Below are 25,341 nucleotides of genomic sequence, written 5' to 3'. Positions count from 1 at the left end.
AAGCCTAACTTATGCAGAGTTCTCCTATAATAACAGTTACCAAGCTAGTTTGGGCATGTCACCTTTTGAGGCCCTGTATGGAAGAAAATGTAGAACCCCATTGATGTGGTCAGAAGTTGGAGAACGAACCTTGCTTGGACCAGCCCTTATAAAAGAAGCAGAAGATCGTGTAGCTGAAATCAGAGAAAAATTGAAAGAGGCACAATCACGTCAAAAGAGCTATTCTGATAAAAGAAGGCGAGAGTTAAGTTTTGCAGTTGGAGATTTTGTGTATGTCAAGGTCTCTCCTATTCGAGGAACTCGAAGGTTCCAAGTCAGAGGCAAGCTAGCACCTCGGTATATTGGACCATATCAAGTATTACAGAGGATTGGAGCTGTAGCCTATCGTATTCGGCTACCTGAAGAAATGTCAGATATACACAATGTGTTTCATGTCTCCCAATTGAAGAAATGTCTCAGAGTACCAGAGGAACAAATATCGCCAGATACAGTTGATTTACAAGATGACCTAAGATATCAAGAAGTGCCAATAAAAATCCTAGATACAGTCACCAAGCAAACTCGAACGACAACAGTCCGAATTTGTCGTGTTCAATGGAGTAGACACACTGAAGCGGAAGCAACATGGAAAAGAGAAGATGCCCTGAGAAAAGAGTTTCCTCACCTGTTTAGAACCCAGCCGAATCTCGAGGACGAGATTCCTTTTAAGTGGGGTAGGTTTGTAACATCCCAAAAATTCACATTCAAAAATCACTCGCATTAAAAAATTATTTTCAAAATATATTTCAAAAACTATAAATCATTTGAGCTCTATAGTATCTCCATCTAATTCCTTTTCCATCCATTCTAATTATCCATCTTTAAATATAATTTGCACCGCATGGCATGAGCATCATATGTCCGCTACTTATCCCTCTTGCTCGCTCGCTCTACCCGATACCCGGCAACGGCGCGTGCGCCGACCCCACCACCATCAGCGCCGCAGTGCACTCACGCCCGGCCCCCTCGCCGAGCGCACTCGCTCGCGCGCGCACCGCGGCATGCGGGCCCCACCTCTTGCCTTTTCCCGCGCCTCTTTTGCTGTACAAAAAGATAGCAAGTCGCAATGTACAACTAGGCACCATTTATATTTTTTTTCGCGCACAAATAATAGCAAGTACCAGCAAGTTTACATGCAAGAAAGCATAGCAGTGCACCCACACATATGAATATATCTCATGCATGCATGCATGCAGGACAAGCATGCCACCGTCCATTTGCATGCACCGGCATGCAAAGGACATGGTGATTAGGCACCGTCCATTTGCACGCACCGTGCATGCAAATGAGACATTGCCATTTGCATGAAAATTAGGCACCGTCCACCGTCCTGTCGTCCTGTGTAGCCATGCACTATAGTAGCAATTCTAATGGCACGAAGCTGAGCACCAGAGGCATAACCTCACTCCTCTGGCCTATAAAAAGCCAGCCTCGGGTGCTCACTCTCACCACCCGAGAAACACGTTCACTCACTTGCTCACTCGCTCTCACTTCGCGTATACCGTATACGGCCATACGCACAAGCCGAGCTCGACTGTCGTCGCAAGACGAGGTGAGCAGCTCATGAGCATCTCCTTGCTCTTCTCTGTCTTTCTGTAGTATTTTTCTGTATTTTTCCATGTATTTGTCTGTACCGGTTCACTGCCAAAAACTCCACGAATAGAACCATGACATACAGAAGAGTTCTAATGACCTCTGCTAATTTATCTCTAACCATGCACGTGTGGGCCAAGCATTAACTCCAAATAGTACATGCATGCATGCAACATGCACTACCAGCCAAACAAATGCCCACGTGAAGCATCTATTCCTTAATCATCGTTAGCCTTTTCGCATGATTAAAGTCCGGCCATTTCACAAATGCCACATGCTAACTCTGATTTTAATAATTCTTTTTCCTAAATTCATCTAAAATCATGATCTACCTCCCATATTAATTTCATGATTTTTGGAGCTCATTTGAATTTATATGATTATTTATCTGTGCCTGTTGTCTGTGTCGTTCGTCGCGTATTTTAGTTGACGGAGTGAACGAGCCGGAAAACGAGAACGTTGGAGACGAGTACCGCGAGTTTGACGCCGAGGACCCGGACTGTCAGCAGGAGTTTGCCGAGGACGCCGACGGAGGCAAGTCCAACTGATCCCCTTTGATGCATATTGATCCTATTTTTAAACACAACCCGTAGAAGCCATTTTAAATATTGCATGTACGATATATGTACGAAGTATTTTCGCTGCTTAGTTAAAACCTGTTGAATAGCCATCCTTGAATTGATATTACCCGGTAATTATCTTGTTCGAACCTAGGAACAAATAATATGCTATGACAGAAATATTATTATTTAGTATGCTTAGGACTTGTTACTCATCCTGGATACTCATCGTTGTATTTTATCAAATATAATGATTCTAAAAGTAAAAGGTGTGAGTGGTGAAAATAAATTGTGGGTATTGTGAAAGGGTTAATGAACAAGTTATAGATGTGATTACTATAGAGATGGGGCGGATGGGATCTCTTTTGGGGATGCCCTAGTGTTGTGGCTTATACCTTGCGGGGTTAAGCGTGAAGATATCCGTCTTGTCTCGATTAAGGACTGAGTTGATGATTCATCTTGTCTAACTCATTTATCGTACAACCACTCGCCTTGCATGGGAAAGGCTTAGTCTCAATCCCTCTAGTTAGTATGGCAATCACCTGGAGGCAGGTGTGCAACGGGACACTAAGTGATGTATGTGAAATTGTATGAAAAAAGCTTTGTGAATTATTGTGGTATCATGAGATGTGGCCTTAGTGTTCCCATGGTGAGCGCCATTACTTAGCTATGGAGGGTAATGACTTTGATGGATCTGTGCTTGCACGACGGTGTAAGTTATGGTATCCTACTTGTGGGAAAAGTGTACAACCTCTGCAGAGTGTAAATCTATCTGGATAGCCGTGTCCGCGGTCTCGGACGGGTTATGGTTTGGTTTCAACAACTAGATGGGTTGGGATGAGTGAAAATATGAGAGTGAGTGTGATTTTGAAAATAAATGGTTGACTGCCATTGTGTTGTGGGAACAAGGGTTCAACAACACTTAAAATTGTGATCAAACCCCCATTTTCAGAAATACTATCATATGTGGAAAAAGAGGTCTTTTACAACAGTATTTGTGAAATGAAACCTTGCATGTGTAAAAAGATAGCTTTATGCAAATAAAACTAAGCCTCATCCTTGATTTATCCATATGCATATATATTGTTAACCCCTTCCATAGGGTAAGGTTGGATTTGCTGAGTACTTTGTACTCACCCTTGCTTTATTAAACAGAGGAAGATCCGGACTTCGATCCTGAAGTGGCGTTCGAGTAAGGTCGTGTCTGCACCCAACTAAGCCTGTGGCATTGGGACTCGTCAGATGTTCGATGGCGATATCGTTTGTTTCTGGGTCCTTTGGACCTCTGTTGTATTTTGGTGTCTTATTATTATAGCGTGCCTTCCTTGTCCACGCTTTCCAAGACTACTGCGCTGAAACTTATCTGATGTAATAAATGTGTTACTAGCCTCCTGGGACTAGTATTGTATCACATTTGAGTTCCTGGTTTACCAGGGGCGCTTCATGTTGTTTCTCCAAAAAAAAATTAGAACTAAAAAAGGCCTTAAGTTTATCTGTCGAATCTACCGGCCGTTCAGTAGTGTTTTTCTCTCACAATAAATCAGTGAATTGTAAGCCATGTGTATCTCATTAGCTTAGACGCTGAAGAGAGTGACATCAAGGTGATTTGTAGTGTAGTCTTGATTTTAGGGAAAGTTTTAGTTTACTAGAAGGGAAACAAATGAAAGATTTAGGAGTAGTGCACATGTGAGAAAGGGCCGGCACCGGCGGGCGCTAGGTTGCTGGCGAGAAGCGTCCAAGAAGGGGACTGAAAAGGTGAGGAGGAAAACCAGAAACCGCCATGGTTTTGGATGTAGCTCCACACAGCTTGTTTTTGGCTTGTCCTATTATGTGTTACTGTACAATACAAGGCAATGGATCACGGATTACCCTCTCGCTCTCGCCCACAATATTTGCTCACAGACGCAGCACATCATGTCAGTACAGTCATCAGCAGCTTCAGTAGCTAGCTAGGGAAGAGCACACACACGCACGGACACATGCACACGCTGTCTCTGTTTCTTTTTTCCTTTTTCCGAAGAATTTACTACTCCAAAGAAATGACTTTTCCTTTTACTTTTTCAGAAGAGAATCGCTAGGGGCTTGTTTAGTTCACCCAAAAAAAATTAAAAAATTTTCAAGATTCTCTATCACATCTAATTTTACAGTACATGCATAGAGCATTAAATATAGATAAAAACAAAAACTCATTGCATAATTTGCCTATAAATCGCGAGATGAATTTTTTAAACGTTGTTATTCTATAATTAGATAATATTTATCCAATAAAAACGAAATTGCTGTAGTATCAAACAAAGCCTTACCAGTAGTGTGTGTGGTGCCTTTTGGTGGTGTCCCGTCGGTAGCAGCGCCGGCCGGCCCAGAGCAGCAGATCACCGGAGCAGGCCCCAGCCTTCGGCTGCTGCTCGGCCATTTATAGGGTTCCGCAAGAATAGCCTGCTTGCGTATCTGATGAATTTGCACTGAGAAGAAAAACTTGCAGCGGTTAGCATGGACGACCATGGAGTATTCATGCACCTTGAGATTATTAGGACAGATCCAGTTTAGTGTATACATGAAGTAATACATTTATGCGTTGGAGCTTGTGGCAACACAGCTATATTACCTTGCTAATTAAAAAGTCATATATATACAACATGATTGGAGCTGACAACAGTAGGGAAGACGAAGGGAGATTGATTATACGTATTATTCTCTCTGTATACACATTATTAATAGCATGCAGTAATGAGTAATCCACACTGAAAACGCAAAACTGTGTGGGTGAACTGAATGCATGCATGGCGCCATCTCGATCACCTGCTCATGGATCTTCTGGTAGCTATTAATGCAACAACTGGCCGGCCGGCCGGACTCCATGGATCGCCCACCGGCGGCCGGCCCACCGCCGGATACGGCACCTGCCCGGCCTTAGCTTGTCTTGTCTCTGCAACGTCCAGTCATGCATGCATGCACCACCGTACCAACCATCGATTCATGGGTGGTTTCTTGCCTGCCGGCTGCAGCCGCCTCGCCATTGCCAGCCGGATGCGCCAATCCATTCTTTTCCCACCTCTTTCGACGACGACGACGACGACGATCCATCGCCTTCGTCCACTGCCCACTGGGCCGGTGGCCACCACCTCCGTCTCCGTCGAAGGCTGCCTCTCCCGACTTCCAAGGCCCTCTGTTATAATTAAAATAACTGCACATCGTCTTCATTTTTTTAAAAAATGTTATTTTAAGTTTAATGCAATGTATAAAAAAGTTACTAATATTTAAGATGCGTAGTTATCATTTTTAGATTATTACCAAAATATATTTCCATAATAAATATATCTGAGAGACTCTGAGGCCTTGTTTAGATCTGCAAATTTTTTGGATTCCAACACTGTAGCACTTTCGTTTTTATTTAACAAACATTGTCCAATCATAGAGTAACTAGGCTTAAAAGATTTATCTCACAATTTACAGACAAACCGTGCAATTATTTTTTTTTGTTTTCACCTATATTTAATCCTCCATGCATGTGGCGTAAGATTCGATATGACGGGGAATTTTGAAAAGTTTTTGGTTTTTGGGGTGAACTAAACAAGACATGAGAGAAATAGGTACTCCCCTCTAGAACCTTCAATTCCTAAAATCCGTGCTAATCAAATTTTATTTGACCAACTTTATAGAAAAGAGCATCAATATCTATAACATAAAATGAGTATCTTATGAAAATATATTTTAAAATAAATCTAATATTATTAATTTGGTACTATAAATCATAATGTTTTTTTTTCTAAAAATTTGGTTGAAGTTTTAAAAATTTGACTTAGGACAACTCTAGAAGTTGAAGCCTTCAGAAACAAGGGAGTATTGATAGGAATAGAGTTTTTTTAAAAAAAAACATACCCTCTAAGCCTCGCAATGACCTAAATATAAATATTCTCTATTTTGGATTTCTAGTTAGCCAAAGAGAAAGAGTGAGGATGACTCTATAGACTGCGCACAAGATATAAGAAAGCCATTGGAGAATATAAAGATATATATAGAAAACGATTTTGACTCAAGTGATCTCTAAATGATGATTAGAGAGTAGATTTTAGAAAGGCTTTTGGAGATGCTCTAGTGTTTTCTATAAATTTAAAAATGAGACATGTGCAAATACTTGAGGACAGAGGGAAAATATACGGCAACTATTTTTTTGGTTCTAAAAATTGCGTACATACTACGATCTTGTTTGGAACATGTGATCTTTTTTTTATGTTCTTATAGTTTTTCCTGCGAAAGTAATTAAACTAATTTCATCAAAATTCCTATGATGTTTCTCAAGAGATCGATAGAGAATTCATAAACATTGTCTACGCTGCACGGCCGCATGCAGCAATCTCGCGTATGCATGCATGTTCCCAATACCTAGCTACTACTCCCTCCGTCCATCCCAAATTCTAAGACGGTTTAGAGTGAAATACTCCTACTCCAACATCGGTACACTTGAATAGCAAGCACATACGTACAACGTACAGATACTATACCATATAATACATGATTGCTAGTGCATGCATGTACATACAAATTAAGAGAGCAGAGCAGACTTGTGTTGTGGGTTGCTGTACGATGAACAAGGTACCGACATTTTTATTCGAATGGTCGTGCATGGTCCAGTAGTAGACAGTAGTGTCCATGCTGGCATGGTCCATGGACGGACGCATCGATCCGTCGCTGTTCTCTTCTACTCCTACTACTACAGATGAGCAGCCTACAAAAGTACGTAGCTTGTGCAGCACCTACTAGACCTTTGGACTGCACGACATCGATTCTCTGTCTACCTACTAGTACGTACTATACTGTGTCGTATTCCTGGCTCGTCTGTGTCGTGTGTAGTCCTATATCATCTCTGGTAGGCACAAGGCATACACACACACACACAATGTATATATGGCCTCGTTTAGTTCTAAAAAAAATTACAAAATAAACACTATAACACTTTTATTTGTATTATTCAATCGTAAACTAATTAGGCTCAAAAAATTTGTCTCGTAATTAAATTACAGATAAATTGTGTAATTAATTATTTCGTTTATCTATGTTTAATGCTCAATACATGTACCGCAAGATTCGAGGTTGCGACAAATCTGAAAAATTTTACAAATTTTTTTGAACTAAACACGGCCTATAGTATCTTTTCATGCATCTGAAGATGAAGCCAAGCGGCAATCAATGGAACGGCGGACAATTGCCCTGATCGATCTCGTCAGAGATGGCATTGTAGAGCACAAGGGAAGAACGAAGGCCCCAGCAGCAGCACACACACACACACACAACACCCTGCTTAATAATCTGACATGACTACTGATGAGGTTTTGGTAATCTCATCAATATTCCTGGAATGATTTACTAATTTATCCATGCACGGAGAGGCAGCGTTGGCGCACGGCATGCAGTTGAAAAGGGCCAAACGACTAGTCTTCGACTCTTCGTCGTGTCATCGACGTAACCGAACAGCTAGCGCCATTATTATCGACGTACCAGAGAACGACGACGACCCTTGATTGTGTAGTTAGTACTTGGACGACTGCCATCTAATCTATCATCACAAGCCCATATGCCATCATTTAGTCAGTCACCTATAGCTATATGTGTAAGATTTATACGGCTAGCTTAGCTAGCTAACCGGCCGGTTCACCAAGGAAATAACTCTAAAACTAACAAGTAGTCAATATATACTAACAGTTCATGAATCCATAGACAGTAAAGTTTACTCAGTAAGTAAACTCTGTTAACTGTAACAACCAGTGTGTTACTATTAGCATTAGCAACTGATGAAGGTTTAGGTGCCTACCATGCAATGCATGTACGTATCTGCTATGGTTGGTAGCCGCCGGGCGCGGGCAAAGAGGCAGGGCATGCGTGCACAGAGGATCGAGAATGGGAGGAGCAACGACAAGCGCATGGCGCCACGGAGCCTCGGGAACTGCGCACGCGCGCGCCATGGCGTCTGCTTGGCTGTTTGGTTCCTGCTGCTGCTGCTAGTACCCGGCCGGCCCTACTACAGTCACTCTCACTCGTAGGCTAAACTTGCTACTGCTCACTGCTAGCTAGAGTCCAGCCAGCATCAACATGCAACGCAAAGCCTGTGGCGTCTCTGCTCGATTCCAGTCCAAGTCCAGCCAGGCCCATCCCATGTGTACGTACGTGTAGCTCCATATTCTCGCTCGTTCGTGACCACCAGCGCACAGTCGTCTTAGGCACGTACTATACACATACTGAACGTGAACCCATGGAGCTATAACATGAGGAGGTATACGTACAGTAGTATATAATATTTGGAGCAAATCACAAGTGTACGTAGTAATAGAGCCATATGCCGGCAGCAGCTGCAGCTGCGTGCGAGTGCCATGCATGCATGCATGGCACCCATGCATCCATTTCGATCCGGCCGGGCGTTCGAACAGCGGCAGTAACCCGCACCGGCACTGTATAGTAGGTGTGTGCTCTCATCTATCGCTGCACGCCTCGTGACGCTAGCTAGCTAGCTAGCTACCACCATGTCCAAACGAATGAACGAATATTACTCATCGTACTACGATGAACACATGCATGCTGCGAAGCTAGAGGGTGACGAGACGACTCGACTAGCTAAGCTACTACTACTAGGCAGCTCTACGTGTCTTGCATTGCAGCTACGACCTCATGCAGATCCATGTACATGGTACAGGGATACATTATTCTGAAATTTGGCTGATACTTGAATTATTGTGGAAAAAAAGTATTATTGTTCTTCTACGGGAAAAAAAATACTGTTGAAGTAGTTTAAGTGAACAAGAATAATATCAGTTATCAGATGCGCTATTATTATCACATTTGAATGTATCGACCATGCATGCATGTACGATCGAGCTACTGGTGGTTGCATGCAGAGAGCCATGCACACAGCAACGCACACCACGTGAATCTGATGTGTAGAGAGAGAGAGGATGAGGGACTCACAGTTCTGATTACTCAGTCAGGAACGATACGAACAATAATTGAACGCAATCGATCGATAATTGCATCATTATTATCTGCACGACCCCCGCACTAATAATTATATCACATCAGTAGCTAAATATGCGGGGGTGCTGGACGCGCATGATGCATGCATTATTCAGCACGCACACGTAGTACTACGTGTGGTACAAAGCCAAAAAAACTTGTCGCCAAATGGAATGGTTTGCGTCCTCCGTCACCATGCATCTGCATGCGATGTGAGCGAGCGATCCACCTGCTTGTGCATCCGAAGTCCGAACGTACATCCGGCTGGCCGGTTCAGTTGGGCCTTGTTTAGCTCTAAAAAGTTTTTGGATTTTGACACTGTAATATTTTTGTTTGTTTTTGGTAAATATTGTCCAATCATAGACTAATTAGGATCAAAAGTTTCGTCTCGCGATTTACAGGTAAACTGTTCAATTAGTTTTTGTTTTCATATATATTTAGTGTTTCATGCATATGTGACAAGATTTGATGTGACGGAGAATCTTAAAAACTTTTTGATTTTTGGGTGAACTAAAACAAGGCTCGGTGTCCGTGTATCGCAACTCCAAAGGAGCATGCATGCATGTAGCCGTGGCATGCAGGGCTAGGTAGATCGGCTGGCTGACTGGTCGTCGTCCCGGCCCCGCCCGTGACAACTCGGTGTGGTGCTGTTCTGCTGCCTGCCTGCCCTGCCTCTGCCTGGATCAAAGGAGCTGCTGGATGCATCCCAAGCATGAAGCACCACGCATCAGCCGCCTCACATGCACAGTCGTCACAACAGCTGCTGCTATAATGGAGCTCTAGCCTGGATCAATAATGGAGCTCGATCGCCGCCACGTACGGACAGACCGCATGCATGAGGCAGGGATCCGGATCGCCGGCTGCCACGGCCCAGCAGGCGCCACCCTAGCTACCTTTGGCATCCTGAGCCTCACCGGCCGGCCGGCAGCAGACGCCACGGCGGCGTCGATCGTGCATGTTCTCTCACCTCTCGTGACCGATCCGATCGATACTCCATGCATGACCATGATGGGACGTGCATGCATTATTAATTGTACTGCTACAGTAGTATATGTCGTCCATGCATGCATCCGATCCGTCCACACGATCGATGTCCATCTTCTCCGGGAACGGCAAGGAGGACGCATGCAGTAGCAGACGGAGGAGCCGGCCGGGCCGCTCCGTCCGTGTCCCGTGTCCACCATCCATCACACACAGCATGCAGCACAGTGCCACTCTCTGCTTGCGTGCGCAGACAAACCACTGACCATTCTCCGTCCATGCATGCATCGGAATCGGACGACCTGAAATGCATGAAGCATCTGAATGCAATGATGCCTGGTTCCACTTCCGACGAGTTCACAACAACAGAACAGGCCGCAGCAAATGCAATCCAATCCAATCAGAATAGGCACGGCACGCATCGGATATTCGCGTAGTAGTGTTCGTGGTGCATCAAACGGCACGCTGGGTACAAGGAAGCGTCACAGAAAAGCGCTGGCAGAAGAATCTGTTCGCCTTTGCCACCCACCCCTGCCCTTGCCCTTGCTTTCTTTCCCGGCCCCGCCGGCCGGCCAAACCAAAAACAATCATGTGTATCAAAATATTATATGACAAAGGTGTACATGGCACCAAAATAAACGTTTGCGTTGCGATGCAAAAAAGCAGAAAAAATAAAATAAAAAAAAGAGAAGAGAAATTTAACTAGTCTCAGGCCTCTAACCTTCACTTGATCATTCTATTTCTTTGCCCAGGAAAAAAATCACAATAAAAACAAGTAGTTAAACGGGGGCAAAATTAATTAGTACCACTGTTAGTGTTTAAAAGACAAACAATCAATTACATATCGTTTAGTCTTAGACAAAACGATCACTTAAACAGGTAAAAATGGTCATTTAAATAGAAGGTTAAACAGAAACACCATACCACTGTTAGTGTTTAAAAGTTGAGTACAACGGACTAAATGATTGTTTAGAGTTTAGACAAATAATGATAGAAACATACGAGATAAGAAAGATAATAGGAAGACTAATGCTAAATAATATAGATCCCATTATTGGAGATCAATTCAGAAGGATTAAACAAGAAAAACGCTGATTTTCAATTAACTAGCTAATTAGAGTGTGTGGTAGGGGACAAACTGATGTTTAATAGGCAATAATAAAAATAAAAGATATGAAGAAAATATTAGAAATATCTATTTGTATAAAAAAACTATTAGAGATTAATATAAAATAAGAATAAAAATCTTAGTATAAATAATATCATTAACTAGCTAATTAGATAATTAAACATCTAATCTATGAGATGTATTAAGGGAGTTATGGGAAGCTTGGGGGGTGGCAGGCCCCCCTCAGCCCCACCTTCCCTCCGCCACTGCCCCGCCCGATCTGCTCTGTGACTCTGCCACGACACCTCCTCGGTCTTTTGTTGGTGTGCATTCTATAAATATTTAGTTAAATTTATTTTCTTGATAAGCAAAGACAACAGATATTTAGGGAGAGTACTCCCTACTCCAGCTCCCGTAGACTGTAGCGCGCAGAAAAAAAAAAAGCAAGAGAATTTTGACAGCAGCAGCTGCTGTTCCTTGCCTTTGCATCGATCAACTCAATTCCAATCACTGTCCAAAAAGTGGTGTCACTTAATGATGAGATACCTACGGAGCAAAGCAACACCAACACGGGCTGACGGGCTCCACCACGCAAGAAAATCCCAGGCCAGAATCCCCGCGGCACGGCCGGGGACACGACGACATCCACACGCTCCCAGTACCAGCCAGCATCAGGTGAGAGTTGAGACTGCGCGCAAATCACAACATCACGCATCTTTACATGCACCCACGAGCCAAGCCACGACACAAGAGCATATCATGATAGCGATCTATTCTCTACTATATGGCCATGGAATGGATCACCAGACACAATCATACCACGACGCAACGGCAGCGGCGCATCCATCACCAGAGAGCAGAGGCAAAGGCAAAGGCGGCAGCCCTTCTGTCTCCTCCTCATACCAATGCCACCAGCTCCTCACCGCACGTCGCCTTGCCACAATTACCATCACACACACACTTTTTACTTCGTAGGAGTACCAGCCCTCCTGTTTAGGTAAATTCATTGTCAATATATTCCTGGGCCGGGCATTCGCGCCTTTCAAGGATTCGAATTATGGCAGCCTCAAATGATAGCCACGTAGCCACTGTGCGGCCATGATCCCAAACAGTTGCACATCTCATATGCCCACACAATGGAGCCAAGTTCCCAGTCATTCTTTAGAAGGAATCATTGCAGGATACAAACAAAGGTGCTCATACAAAAGTTTCACCAAATCCACATACGCCGGAAAAACAGTCCTCACAAGTAGTACACAGCTACAACGGTCTAACCATACCACGGGAGCTGCAAGGGCCAGACACCACCATCGCAGCAGCCAGTGTGGACATCCATCTTGCCGGTTGGCCGGTCGGTCACCACCCATAGGGCGGAGCGAAAACCTCCGCTTTTACCTGTCGTAGCCACCGCCGCCCGCCCGGCGGCCTCCACCATAGCCCCTTTCTGGCATCCGATACGGCGAAATCGATCGCTCCCTCCTTGACCTACCACCGCCGTAAGGAGGCGGCGAGTAGCCACGGCCACCCCTGCTTTCGTAGTAGTCCCGAGGGTCCCTGTGGGGAGGAGAGTAGTCCCGGCTGTCCCTGTAGGGAGGGTAGTCCCTGCTGTCCCTGTAGGAGGGGTAATAATCCCGACTCTCCCTGTAGGAAGAGTACATGGGTGGCGGAGACCTGCGGTACCCATGCCCACCGCCATTACCGTAATACTCATCACGCCCACCACCATAGCCTCTACGGAATCTCCCGCGCTCTCTGCGCTCGTACCGATGGCCTGTCAAGGGTATCAAAGTGTAGGATAACTGCATAAGTAGTGAGCAGTACTGATGGCCTGTCAACGGTATCAAGGTGTAGGATAACTGCAACATATGTTTCTATACAGTAAAAGCAAAAGAAAAGGTTCCAGATGAGTCACCAAGCAATAAGTGATAAGATAAGACATGTCATGGCAAAAGTAAAAAGGGAAACAGAGAAATAAACAGAAAGGATTCAAAAAGATGTAAAATAAAATGAATTGGTATCTACAGAACCAATAATGCTGCTTGCATACCAAGATAGCTTCCAGGAGTTGGTGTTCTTGGGCGACCACGGCGTGACTGAAACAATGGAAAGAGAAACTTTAGTCTGATTACAAGGAATGGTAATAATAAGATTAAAAGTAGTATCATTCAGGACCATGCAAGTAATTACAAGTTCCTCTTACAATCAATGGATACACGCCCTGCAATAACGGACCAAGGGAGGAAATAAGTAACGAAGAGCCCAAACTTCAACTAGCAGGCATCCAAAGTTGCTATCGCACATGGCACCACACATGCTTGACTAACGAGTTGGCAATGCCCGTTGATTAGTTGATGTGGAAGTTGAAGGTGAATGCTCAGGTTTAGTTGAAAAATTGCTATGTTAAGTTGTTGTGAATCTTGTGGTGCATGGTAACCCTTTGGGCTGTCCACTGATCGAGCCATATGAGCTAAAGTTGGAATTGGTGAACTCAGCATCTTGATTGCTGGACACAGCTTGCACAATATCTTCTGAATAATAACCAAAAAAAACTTCCAGGTCAACACTCTGCACATATATGGTTGCACTTTATTTAGCGTCAACAACCCTGGTGGAGGTAAACAAAATTACCTTCTCAACTGTGATGTTTCGACCTTCCATTACAGAATCATTGAGATACTTGATGCAACGCTCAGCTTCTTCAACAGTGTCCATGGTGACAAAGGCAAATCCACGGGAAACACGTGTATGGGGTTCAAGAACAACATGGCAACCAACCACCTAGTCCAAAAGAGATGTCACGATGAGATACTTCACAGATAGATTAGACTTAACTCTGTTTGAAGTCACTAACCTTTCCATGCTTAGAGAAATAATCTTTAACATCCCTTTCAGTCACCCTGGAAGAGAGCCCAGTCACATACAGAGTATTTCCACGGTTAACAGCATCCTCCTCCCTGCAAACAGGAAAGAAATCAGAATGTGGCCATTGCAGATAAAGAAGTATAAGCAAATGTAAAACTAAATGGCATGCAATATTTAGGTGGCTCATTGAAGTAAAAAACAATGTTTTCGCCTCTCTTTTCTCCTACTGTATCTCTTTTACTAGTCTACACCATAAAAATTTACATGCCATCCAAACTATAAAAACATTATTACATAAGCAAAACCTGTTATCTACTTCATCAGTGAATTTTCCTTTCCAATTGCAGCTACTATTACCATATTACATTGGTCCATCACACATCGGTTGTTGCAAATCATTCTCACCAAAGCAACAAAATTCCTTGTACTCACTATATGAAGTTTGCAAGTCAAATACATTGCATATGACTTTCAACTATCACAACAAATATACTCCCTCCGATTCACAACAAATATACTCCCTCTGTTATAAGTCACTATGACTTTTTTCATTCATCCATTTTGCTATGTATCTAGACATATTATTGTATCTAGATGAATAGCAAAATGGATGTATATCAAAGATGCCATGTTTAAATACTTAAAAGAACTATACTGAACAGCTATAACAACAGGTGCAGAACGTTTTTTTTTACTCTCAGCCCACATCGACACATGCTATTACAACATGAACATCACTTAACTCCAGCGATACAATTACCATATACATTCAACTTTTCTAGTGATAAAAGGAAAATTCATACAAATATAAGCAACACACCAAAGCAAACAATTTAAACCACATGAGTAGCAAACTTTTAAAGCACATGTAGCTTTAGCAAACAAAGGAAAGGAGTAAACTGAGAACCTCTCATGGCTTCTAGACCTTGACCTGGCCTGAGATCTAGGATCAGGCACAGGCGACCTAGACTGAGACCGAGCTGGAGATTGTGATCTTGACCTCGCTTTTGGGTGCCCCCTGCTGTATGAAGGGGACCTCGAGTACCTACAAATAAAAAATTTGCCACAGGCATGCATTAAACATTAAAGTATTAAACAACCCTTGGAGTTGCGATAAAGTGTTCTGGCAGAAGATGGGAATAGAATGAGCAGTTGAAAATCTAAATTAGCATGCAAAACAACTTTATTTATGTACACAGTTTTCAAACTTCACATGATATCACATGTCTACTGAAGTACTGATAGGACACTATTACAGAGAAACACTGAAATACGATAGGCACCACATATAAATCATAGTCATAGTTAAACACATATAAATCATAGTCATAATTAAAATTGGCAGCCAACCTAATAATACTTTTAAAACAAACACAAAGTTTACAGTAAGACTCTGATAGTTGCAGCAGGAATTAGGACCATGAGCAAGATATAAAAGGACAGGAAAATGCAAATTTCATAAAGTGTGTTCTAGACCAAATGCTTCTTGCCTTATCATTCATCATGAACATAGACATGCCATGAATTATCTGAATAAATCGACTAAATCTAACTCTACTGATAACTCTCAATAAGGCAGCAATAACACCTTAGAGGATACTTTCTCCACAAAAACACAGAGGTGCCTTCCAGCATTGATTTGAAACCATTAACAAACCATTTGATGTTGCTTCAGTTTCTGTAAGCAATGAGTGACTACAGTGTATATGACCTAGAAGGCAACCTTTCTCAAGGAAAGGGTTGTCCTCAACTGAGTAATGGACCAAGTTTCAAAGACTATACCTCGTAAGAAGATGAAACATAAGAATGGATTCATTGCCTAATTTTTTTTTTGAATGACCAGATGATGGATAGACAAATCCTAGGAAATCCTAGGACCAAACTATTCCTCAAAAGTCAAAACAAAGGTACCCTAAGATAAAGCACCAGAACTAATATTCTAGTTGTGTGCAACGACAAACTAACACCTTCGGGAGCTAGCAAATTCAAGCCAGACACGAATAGCACTTGTTTGAGGGCACCTCTGACAAATAGGTAGAACAATATAACATAACAAAAGGAATGAAAGGAGAACCTTAGCACTTATGTTCATGGAATATATCTCCAAAATTAACCTGACTTTGTAGATACAATGAGACATGTCTATATAATAATATGTAGAACCAGACACTAACCGGTTAAGCTATTAAGTGTATTAACAATTTGGTCAAAGGTATTAGACCATGCACACTTTGGATAGAAAAAGCAGGTTGTGCCAGCATGACAAACACCATTGTTTCTGGCCAAAGGTGTATGAGGCTACACTAAACATGCACATGACCGATTCAAACAGAAACCTAACCTGATTCCAAGACAAAGATTACAAACGTGCAAACTCTAGATAGTAAGCAAGTTGTGCCAGATTCAAACGCAGTATTCACGACAAATATCACAGTTTCTGGTCATTAAAGGTTTATTAGGAGGCTACACCAAAACCTTTAGGACAAAGGGGGTTATTAGTAGAGAAAAAACTCATACAGGCAAGCAGAAGCATCCATATTTGATAACCCAGGAGCCCTTAAGATGCACAAGTCTAAGCATATAGCTACCATTGCCCACATAAGCACAAGAAGCAAAATACAGCAAGCCTCACTATTCATTATTAACTCAAAACATGACAAATAAAACAACAGAAATCACAATCACACATTCCCTCCCACATATCATTTTTACATTCTCTGTATGGATCCTCACTTTTCCCATACTACCCCAATGAAATCAACACCACTAGGGAATTAAGCTGAAATCCCATAAGTCAACACCACTGGGGCTAGATCAGGGGTGGCCAACGGCCGAGGATTACGACGCCCATATACGAATAGGGAGGCCGGCGTAGTTACCTCCTGCGCGGGGAATCAGCCTGCGAAGACATAGAGCGAGCATCAAAGCGTCAGTGCGGAGATCAACGGAATCACCGTACGAGAAGAAGAAAAAATAAATCACAAACACGAATGGAACAGCGACGGCGACGAGGGGGAAGGGGATCACCATGTCGCGAAGCGGGGACAGCGCCGCGGGCGGGGGCGGGGGCGGGGGACGGCGCGGTGGAGCTCCCCCGCGGTCGCGAGCACGGGGCTAGGGTTTGGCTGCGCGTTCGCTTCTCCCCGTGTTCCCTCGGCTCTCCCTTTCTGCTGAGGCGTGCACAGCACTGCGCTCTCTCCGCTCCAAATTGTTCCGCGTTGTGTATTTGTCGGGCAGGGACCGCAACAGCTGGTGGGCTTCGAGGTAAACCCTTTCCGGCCCGGCCCGGCCCGGCCCAGTTAGGACAGATGCGGGCGGGTGAGGAAAGAAGCCGTTTCAGAGCTGTCGGTTTCCCAGTGTGGCGTGGGTGCTGTGGAACAGTGGAAAAGCCGAGCCGAGGAAGGGCAGGCAGGGAAGGGAAGCGAACCCCTCGTGACCGGCGGCGGCGGCGAAGGGAGATGCCGCCGGAGAGGACGAGAATGGAGGAGCTGTGGGAACGCGAGGTCGGCAGCCTCCCACCCAAGCGCTTCGCCAACTCCGTCATGGCCTCCAAGGTTTTCCCGTCTCCCTCGTATCTCATCTCGTGCTCCGATGAGGATATCACGGTTCCGTGAATTCGAAGAAAAATTAGGGCGTAGTACTGAGGAATTAGTGCGATTGATTCGGTTTCGAGCTACGCCTACGCGCTTGGGGAGTTTGGGAGAGGATGAGGGGGGCAGCTTGTGACCAGTTTGCCTGTGCTGTGCGCAGGAGTATGTGCAGTCTCTCAACATCCAGAAGCGGCTACGGAAGCACAGGGGCTGCGTCAACACGATAAGCTTCAGCGCCGACGGGAGCCTGCTCCTCTCCGGGTCCGATGACCGGACCCTCGTGCTCTGGGACTGGCAGGAGGCGGCACCCACCTTGTCGTTCCACACCGGGCACAGAAACAACGTGTACCACGCGCTGTTCATGCCCGTCTCGGATGATCGGAGCATCGTCTCGTGCGCTGCTGATGGGGAGGTATGCATATGTTACAAATTTACATGGCCTTGTCCTTGCAACAACAAATTAGATGATCTGGTGTTTATGCTACGGTGCTCTTTTTGGTCACTCAAGCCTTTGTGCTGTGTTTGTCATTTATGGATTCCATACAGGTGATCCATTCGCAGATAGAGGAAGGGGGTCGCGTGATTACAGACAAACTCGTTGAGTTGGAGTTTGCGGTACACAGGTTGGCTGTTGAGCCGGCAAGTCCTCACACGTTCTACTGCTGCTGTCAAGATAGCTCCGTGTGGCATGTATGTTGAGTTCCATTGCTTCTTTCTATCCCTGCTGATTCTTCTGCTGCTCACCCTGTTCTCTCCTCAGTTTGATCTCAGGGAGGGAAATGCCATGGAACTATTTAAATGTAGAGCTGCAGCCTATTACCCTGGTGAAAACACCGCGCTCTATGCTATTGCCTTAGACCCAAGGAAGCCCTGTTGTTTTGCAGTTGCTGGATCAGATCAGTATGTAAGGATATATGATACCCGCAAGATTTTTGTGGATGGGAATTCTAGTTCCAGTCGCCCAATTGAGCACTTCTGCCCTCCACATTTGATTGCTCGAGTTGAAGAAGAAATAACTGGTTTGGCCTACTCACAGACCAGTGAGCTATTAGCGTCCTATAGTCATGACGATATCTACCTTTTCTCAAGAGAGCACGGTTTACACTTCAACAATATTGAGGTCGATAAACGACTCCTGAAGGATGTGACTGAGCTTTCCTTTTCCTTTGTTGATAAGTTGCCCATACCTAAGACATTCAAGGGACACGAGAACGTAGAAACCATGAAGGGGGTCAACTTCCTTGGGCCCAACTGTGATTTTGTTACCTCTGGGTCAGACTGTGGCAGTATATTTATTTGGAGAAAGAAGGATGCAGAACTGATCAGAGCGATGCGTGGAGATAAGCGGATTGTAAACTGTGTCGAACAGCACCCTTGTGGGATTGTTCTAGCAAGTAGTGGCATTGATAAAGATATTAAGATTTGGGAACCTGGTGAAGGTGAAAACCTCACCATCACTCAAGCTCACGAGGTATGTGCATGTTGTACTTGAGTCTCTTATCGTTCTCCTTCCTTGTTGGTTATTATGTTCTTTGTATGCACAACTTGTCATAAATCGCCTAATGTATTGGACAGGCATGACAAAATCTTCACATAGCAACATTTGCATAATGAATTTGCTTGGTTGGTATTTGTATTGTGAACCTGAAGCGTATAAAGGAAAAGGACCACAGAGGATCAGTTTCACATTAGAAAGTAACTTGAGTTAGGAGTGGCAGTTTCTTGTTGAAGTCGATTTTGAGCTACCAGAATCTTACATTATGAAAATTCGTGTAATGTTGATTAATGCAAAATAAATGTTCAGTAGTTTGATACACCAAAGTTCATATATTATATTTAAGGTAAAACTAAAAGATAGTGATCAAATTATAGTTTAAGCTTTTAAAATGGACCATTGTTTAATGAAAAATAAAAAGGATGTGGAATCTAATCTTTTTGTCCATGCAAAGTTAACTTATTTTATTTTGGCATTATAACAGTCGTATGATCCTCCAAACCGTATTCCTGTTCTTATTTGACACTGTTGGACATATCGATTTCTGCTGCCCTACTTTTGAGTTTGAACAGAGTTGCAAAAAAATGCTATTGCTATATGAGTGATTTTAGAATCCTGATGTGGAATTTCAATTTTGAAGGATGATGAAGATATTTGGATCTCCAGTGATTATGATTCTGATGACTTTATTATCAGCGACGGCTTTGGTTATGTGATTGACTTGGATCCTGCCCATTTATACGAAAACGGTGATCATGAATCTGAGGAGGATGAAGATACATCGTCAGAGGAACATGATGACGGAGATAACAGTGCCAAAGAAGACGACGATGGTGACAATGGTGCTGAAGAAGAAGATTTTGATGGTGGAAACAGTGCTGGAGATGAGGGCGATGATTGATGATGATATGATAGGTGAGGGAGATTGCATTCAGCCATTAGATCAAGAATAGCTGATTCTGTTGCCGTTGTAGTTGTAGCTTTGTAGGTTATCTTGGGAGGAGCAAAGGCTTACAAAAAAACGAAAAACATGCTTAGCTAGGATTATCAAGAGTTTATTTACGATGCCTCCTAGGTTACTGTTTAATGTTCCTCTTCATTGCGTAATATTTAACCTGTATATATCTTTCGTCAGGATTGAGATAATCTAGCATAGTCATGTAAATGTATTGTGAAAACAATTATTCCAATGAGAGACTGACATCAGAGCAACTTTGGACCATGATGTTGAATAACATCAAGTATTCAGCCATTCGTATGTTAGTAGAAAGTTTATGAAAAAGCTGTTTGCTCTTCATGGATTGCTCCTCGCAGTATGGGCACGCACTGGAATCAGCACAACGTGCAAAGTCTTTTTACTAGCTTGGAGGAATCTTTTATATATTTAGAAAATCATTCAGTTCCTGGAATGTTTTTATTTGATCAGAGCGGCTTATTTTTGTCTAGTACGTCCCTTTTGCAAACTCAGATCCCCTTAGAATACATGACCTTTTTTAGGATAAGAAAACTATGGGGATATTATTTGAATAATCCATTTAGTTATTCATGAAGGATTTTCGTGTGCCTTCCCCTTTGCTTCTAGGCCGTAGTGTTCTGTTTAATAAGGGCACTCAGTGCAAGACTCTATCACAGAGTCCAAGACAATTAATTACATATTATTTATAGTATTTTGTTGATGTGACAGTATATTTATTGAAGAAAGAGGTAAAAAAATAAGACTCCAAGTCTTATTTAAACTCTAAGTCCACATTGTTTGAGGTAATAAATAACTTTAGACTCTATGATAGAGCCTGCATTGTGAGTGACATAATACGTATCCCTCTGATTGAAAAGTAGTACTATGCCTTCTCAATTTTTCTCGAAATACATGCCATCCTGAACTTTGAACTTCGAGGCATTTTGTCCTCTCCTTGTCTTCCTTTGATGTTATTTTAAATATAGGGTACTCACCGTGTAAGACTTTATCACAGAGTCCAAGACAATTAATTACATATTATTTATAGTATTTTGCTGATGTGACAGTATGTTTATTGAAGAAAGAGGTAGAAAAAATAAGACTCCAAGTCTTATTTAGACTCTAAGTCCACATTGTTCGAAGTAATAAATAACTTTAGACTCTATGACAGAGTCTACATTGTGAGTGTCCTAAGTGCTATCGTCCTCACAAATAAACAAATAAATTAAAGGGCCGCTTGGATCCTTTTATTTTGAAGATTTTGGAATTTATTTATTAGATTAGACTATTTGGCTAGAAAATTAATATTTCACAGCTTTTCCAAACTCACAAATAATCTTATCTCAAATTTATAGGGCGGGAGATGAAAAATTGATTCTATAGATCACCATACTATATTTCTACTCTGTAATTTATTCACTTCCCTACAGTAGAATGCAACATATAAGTATATCTCTTGTATGACTACCAATAGTATACAAATATATTTTATATACAATCATATTAGCTTAGTTAATTTTTGCCTAAATATAATTATTAGAATAAATTCAATTCCAACCTAACATATAAGTGTAACAAAAACATTCGGTCCACTTTTCTTAATCCCCGTGCACATCTTAAAACCAACAAATATTTTGAATTGGACTTAAAAAAAACTTAAATTGGAGAGGGATTATTATAGCTTAAAGCGCACAATTGATAAGCTGCGGCGGCAGCGCTTTAAGCTGAAACGAACAGAGTTTAGAGTTTATAAGGTTTAAAGCGCACAAAGATAATTTAGCTATTATTTGCTATTTTTCATTGTATATACTTTAATGATCAAGCTAATCTACTATGTAATTAAAGGCTAAATGACCCCCCTATTGACATTTGCGTCCCCTAAATCTAATTCCTAACTTCGTCACTTGTTGCCAAGACAAAACTAGGAGTTTGTCTACTAGCGACAATGAATGAGTAAGGTTCTAGATGTGAGTTAGAGGCAAAATGAGATTGAAGTCAGTTGTATGTCGTGAACTGTGATTATAGATATCACAACTGAGGATCTGTTTGGTTCGCTTCACTAAAATTTAACTACTAAAACTATCTTGGGTAACTAATGAGATTAGACTAATTTAGCTTATTTCTAGTAAGTGTCTAGAAGTTTAACTGTTAAAATGACTAAAGTTTAGTTGGCTAAAATTTAGTAAGAGAAACTAAACACCATAACTCTAGTTTTAGTTTTTCATATTATCTTTATGTTATGCATATAAGCTGAATAATATAAAATTTCCACAAAAGAAAGTTTCCAAAACGGACCAAGAAATTTTTGTGAAACCGACCAAACTGAGCAGGTGTGTATGTGGGGCCAACAACCTCCGTTAATCCTCACCCGCTCCTTCAAAAAAAAAAAAAAAACCAATTCATTTCTCTGCCTTCCCCTTCCAGCCCAAGAGGAAAAAAATCTCACGCCACCAGCTGCACCTCCCTCCTCGCCGTCGCCGCCCATGGACTCCGTCGCGGCCGCCGCGATCGCAACCACCTCCCGCTCTCTCCCGCTCCCCTTCTCCTCTACCCCGCTCCACCGCCGGCGCCGTGCCTCCTTCCTCCCCGTCGCCGCCTCCAAGCGTACGTGTCCCTCCCTCCCCTCCCTGAGCGTCTCATTTGGACCTCTCTGGTTGCGTAATCCTCACGCATCACGAACCATCTGCAGGTTACGAAGACGATGAGGAGGCAGCCAAAGGCAAAGGGTCCGGCACGGGGCCCGGGCGCGAGCCCACCAGCCTGGCGCCGTACGGCGGGCTCTCCATCTCGCCGCTCTCCAAGGTACGGACGCGGCGGCGGTTAACCCGCCGTAACCACCCTTGGCGCAATCCGACAGCACCCCGGCCTGATTCGCTCGGTTTCGTGCCGTCTCGTCCTGCATTTCTATTGGGGGTCTCTTTGTGGCACTCGGATCGAATTGGGCGGGGCGCGTTTAGGCTTGCTTTGTGCTCGCAGATTCGCGTGATCTCATTCTTTTTTTTTTTTTGCTTCGATTCGCTCCCATGCCTCCAGCAAATGGTCAGATCGTGCTGAAGATTGATCGATGCTTTGCTGTTGGCTGACCTGGTTCCTGTGTCACATCATCGGCAGGACGCGGCCATGGGACTGGTGGTGAGCGCTGCCACGGGGAGCGGCTGGACGACGGGATCGGGGATGGAGGGCCCGCCGACGGCGAGCAAAGCCGGTGGGGCGGGCAGGCCGGAGGTGTCCACGCTGCCTTGGTCCCTCTTCACCAAATCACCGCGGCGGCGGATGCGGGTGGCCTTCACCTGCAACGTGTGCGGGCAGCGTACGACCAGGGCCATCAATCCTCATGCCTACACTGATGGAACTGTGTTTGTTCAGGTATGAATTATGTGATTAGTGATATGAGTCCAAGTTGAGCTGATCCTTGTCCTGCTTTAGTTAAATGTATTGAGGTGTCAATTGCTGCTTCCGTAGTTCCGTGTTGATTCATTTTGTCATTAGTTAAGTTTGTAGCATGTGGTTTAGGTAGGCTTCTGAATGTCGGAAAGAAATGACCAATTCAGTGAATTATTAGTACAGTATCACCCTTGGTTATATGTTCTTCCTCAAAACCAGGGAGCAGTACAGTTCAAATATGTAGAGCTTGGTTATCCTAGATATGAGAATCACTTGATAGTTGCTACTTAATATCATGAGAAAAGAGACATTATGTTTCTATAATCTGATGCGATTCTTCTGAATATTGAAAGAAATGACTAGCACCGTCAATAATCAGTAGTACAGTTTTACTATGGGTTATATGTTCTTCCACAAAATTGGGCATCTGTATAGTTCAAATTTTAAGAACTTGGTTATCCTAGAGATGAGAATCTTTTGATAGTTGATACTTGATATCATGAAAAAGAGACATGATGCAATAGTCTGATGCAATTCTTCTGAATATTGAAAGAAATGACTAACACTGTCAATAACTAGTAGAGTTTTACCATGAGTTACATGTTCTTCCATGAAATTGGTACCTGTAACATTCAGAGTTGAAGAACTTGGTTATCCTAGAGATATGAATCACCTCATTTTGTATGTGTGTTATACTGTTATATAGATACAGTATTAGATATGTAGTGTTCTTTTTTTTAGTTTTAGACGTGTCAATTGCTTAAATAATTTTAGTCCATCCAATCGAACCCATAGCTATGCAGTCTCTGTACTACTATGTTGCTTTTTCTTTTTTTTTTCTCTCGAAAAACACTATGCTGCTTCTTTTGATGTAAAGCTCAAACTTTCCTGGATTGTGAATTATCATAGTTCTCTATTTTTGTTTTGCGGTCAGCTCTGCCCTTGACCTTTTTTTTATATACACAGATTTCTCATATAATTAGCTCTAAATTATGTGCAATATCTGGAAGTCATTCTTTTTCCGTATTTTGGATGTTCTCATTTTCCTTCCCTGGTGCTGAATTTTCTGTCTCGCCGTTTGCTTTCATATGTATCCACATTTGCTGAATATTGGTCTATTGTTGCAGTGCTGTGGTTGCAATGTGTTCCACAAGTTGGTCGATAACCTGAACCTGTTTCATGAGATGAAGTGCTACGTTGGTCCAGACTTCCGTTACGAAGGGGATGCTCCATTCAACTACCTTGACAGAAACGAGGATGGCGACACTATCTTCCCTCTCTAAAGTCTAAAAGCCTCCCTTATGTTTCAGTACGAAATGATCGATGTTGTTCTAATTTGCTCGTATAGCTGTACTTAATAAGAAGATGTACGTTCATGAACCTGTTAGACTATTCAGATGTATATAATTATACTTAGTGCACACAGGTAGTGGATAATAATGGAATAGACGAGGAAGTTATGCATTCGGCCTTGTGCTCTAGGAGTCTATAGTTTGTGAACATGATATATGAATATATCTCAAGTGGTTTCTGCCTTTCTGGAGTAGATTTGTGATCCTGGGGAGTGGGGACTGAGTGGGGCCTTTCTATTGTTTGTGTTGAATTGGAATATCAATCTAGCAGTCGTGTGTGCATAATGGTAAATTCTTTGTGTTGGGCGGTGGTTGTGGTTCAAACTCAACTGAAATTGACCCATTAAGATTTAGACCTTGTTTGGATGTAGTCGGATTCACATCAATTCACATGTGTTGAGGTGGATTGGAGTGGAACTT

General features: G+C 42.9%; 3 protein-coding genes across 5 annotated transcripts; 2 read left to right on the top strand and 1 right to left on the bottom strand.

Annotated features, from left to right (window-relative positions):
- Positions 12,405–17,354, bottom strand: LOC8069209 (serine/arginine-rich splicing factor SR45a). 3 transcript variants are annotated; one of them, XM_021449135.1, is made up of 7 exons: positions 17,173–17,354; positions 17,025–17,044; positions 15,053–15,190; positions 14,135–14,237; positions 13,912–14,061; positions 13,331–13,376; positions 12,405–13,054 (listed from the first exon to the last, which is right to left on the bottom strand). In XM_021449135.1, the coding sequence occupies exons 1-7, from the start codon at positions 17,173–17,175 to the stop codon at positions 12,675–12,677; spliced, it is 840 nt and encodes a 279-aa protein (XP_021304810.1). In that variant the 5' UTR covers positions 17,176–17,354; the 3' UTR covers positions 12,405–12,674. The 3 variants fall into 3 exon arrangements, 2 of the variants coding, with proteins under 2 accessions (XP_021304810.1, XP_021304809.1); XM_021449134.1 differs by lacking the exons at positions 17,025–17,044; positions 17,173–17,354 and having other exon boundaries at positions 15,053–17,016; XR_002448347.1 differs by lacking the exons at positions 12,405–13,054; positions 17,025–17,044; positions 17,173–17,354 and adding an exon at positions 13,471–13,811 and having other exon boundaries at positions 13,351–13,376; positions 15,053–17,018.
- On the top strand, positions 17,491–20,482 carry LOC8069208 (DDB1- and CUL4-associated factor 6). The gene is made up of 5 exons (XM_002438997.2): positions 17,491–17,699; positions 17,896–18,147; positions 18,282–18,425; positions 18,496–19,206; positions 19,871–20,482. The coding sequence occupies exons 1-5, from the start codon at positions 17,604–17,606 to the stop codon at positions 20,129–20,131; spliced, it is 1,464 nt and encodes a 487-aa protein (XP_002439042.1). The 5' UTR covers positions 17,491–17,603; the 3' UTR covers positions 20,132–20,482.
- LOC8069207 lies at positions 22,555–25,115 on the top strand. The gene is made up of 4 exons (XM_002438996.2): positions 22,555–22,789; positions 22,875–22,987; positions 23,297–23,551; positions 24,697–25,115. The coding sequence occupies exons 1-4, from the start codon at positions 22,669–22,671 to the stop codon at positions 24,850–24,852; spliced, it is 645 nt and encodes a 214-aa protein (XP_002439041.1). The 5' UTR covers positions 22,555–22,668; the 3' UTR covers positions 24,853–25,115.

This window comes from Sorghum bicolor, chromosome 10 (assembly GCF_000003195.3).
Source record: "Sorghum bicolor cultivar BTx623 chromosome 10, Sorghum_bicolor_NCBIv3, whole genome shotgun sequence".
Lineage (NCBI taxonomy): Eukaryota > Viridiplantae > Streptophyta > Magnoliopsida > Poales > Poaceae > Sorghum > Sorghum bicolor.
This window is presented reverse-complemented; position numbering and strand designations above follow the sequence as displayed.

What these genes read in the sequence shown, in the direction of transcription:
- LOC8069209 (XM_021449134.1), bottom strand. Translation starts at nt 15,222, where the DNA reads ATGCATGCCTGTGGCAAATTTTTTATTTGTAGGTACTCGAGGTCCCCT. An exon ending in ATTTCTCTAAGCATGGAAAG is followed by an intron (nt 14,062 to 14,134) that starts GTTAGTGACTTC and finishes CTTTTGGACTAG; the next exon opens with GTGGTTGGTTGCCATGTTGT. An exon ending in GAAACATCACAGTTGAGAAG is followed by an intron (nt 13,377 to 13,911) that starts GTAATTTTGTTT and finishes CCATTGTTTCAG; the next exon opens with TCACGCCGTGGTCGCCCAAG.
- LOC8069208 (XM_002438997.2), top strand. Translation starts at nt 17,604, where the DNA reads ATGCCGCCGGAGAGGACGAGAATGGAGGAGCTGTGGGAACGCGAGGTC. An exon ending in ACTCCGTCATGGCCTCCAAG is followed by an intron (nt 17,700 to 17,895) that starts GTTTTCCCGTCT and finishes TGCTGTGCGCAG; the next exon opens with GAGTATGTGCAGTCTCTCAA. An exon ending in CGTGCGCTGCTGATGGGGAG is followed by an intron (nt 18,148 to 18,281) that starts GTATGCATATGT and finishes GATTCCATACAG; the next exon opens with GTGATCCATTCGCAGATAGA.
- LOC8069207 (XM_002438996.2), top strand. Translation starts at nt 22,669, where the DNA reads ATGGACTCCGTCGCGGCCGCCGCGATCGCAACCACCTCCCGCTCTCTC. An exon ending in CCCCGTCGCCGCCTCCAAGC is followed by an intron (nt 22,790 to 22,874) that starts GTACGTGTCCCT and finishes AACCATCTGCAG; the next exon opens with GTTACGAAGACGATGAGGAG. An exon ending in CCATCTCGCCGCTCTCCAAG is followed by an intron (nt 22,988 to 23,296) that starts GTACGGACGCGG and finishes CATCATCGGCAG; the next exon opens with GACGCGGCCATGGGACTGGT.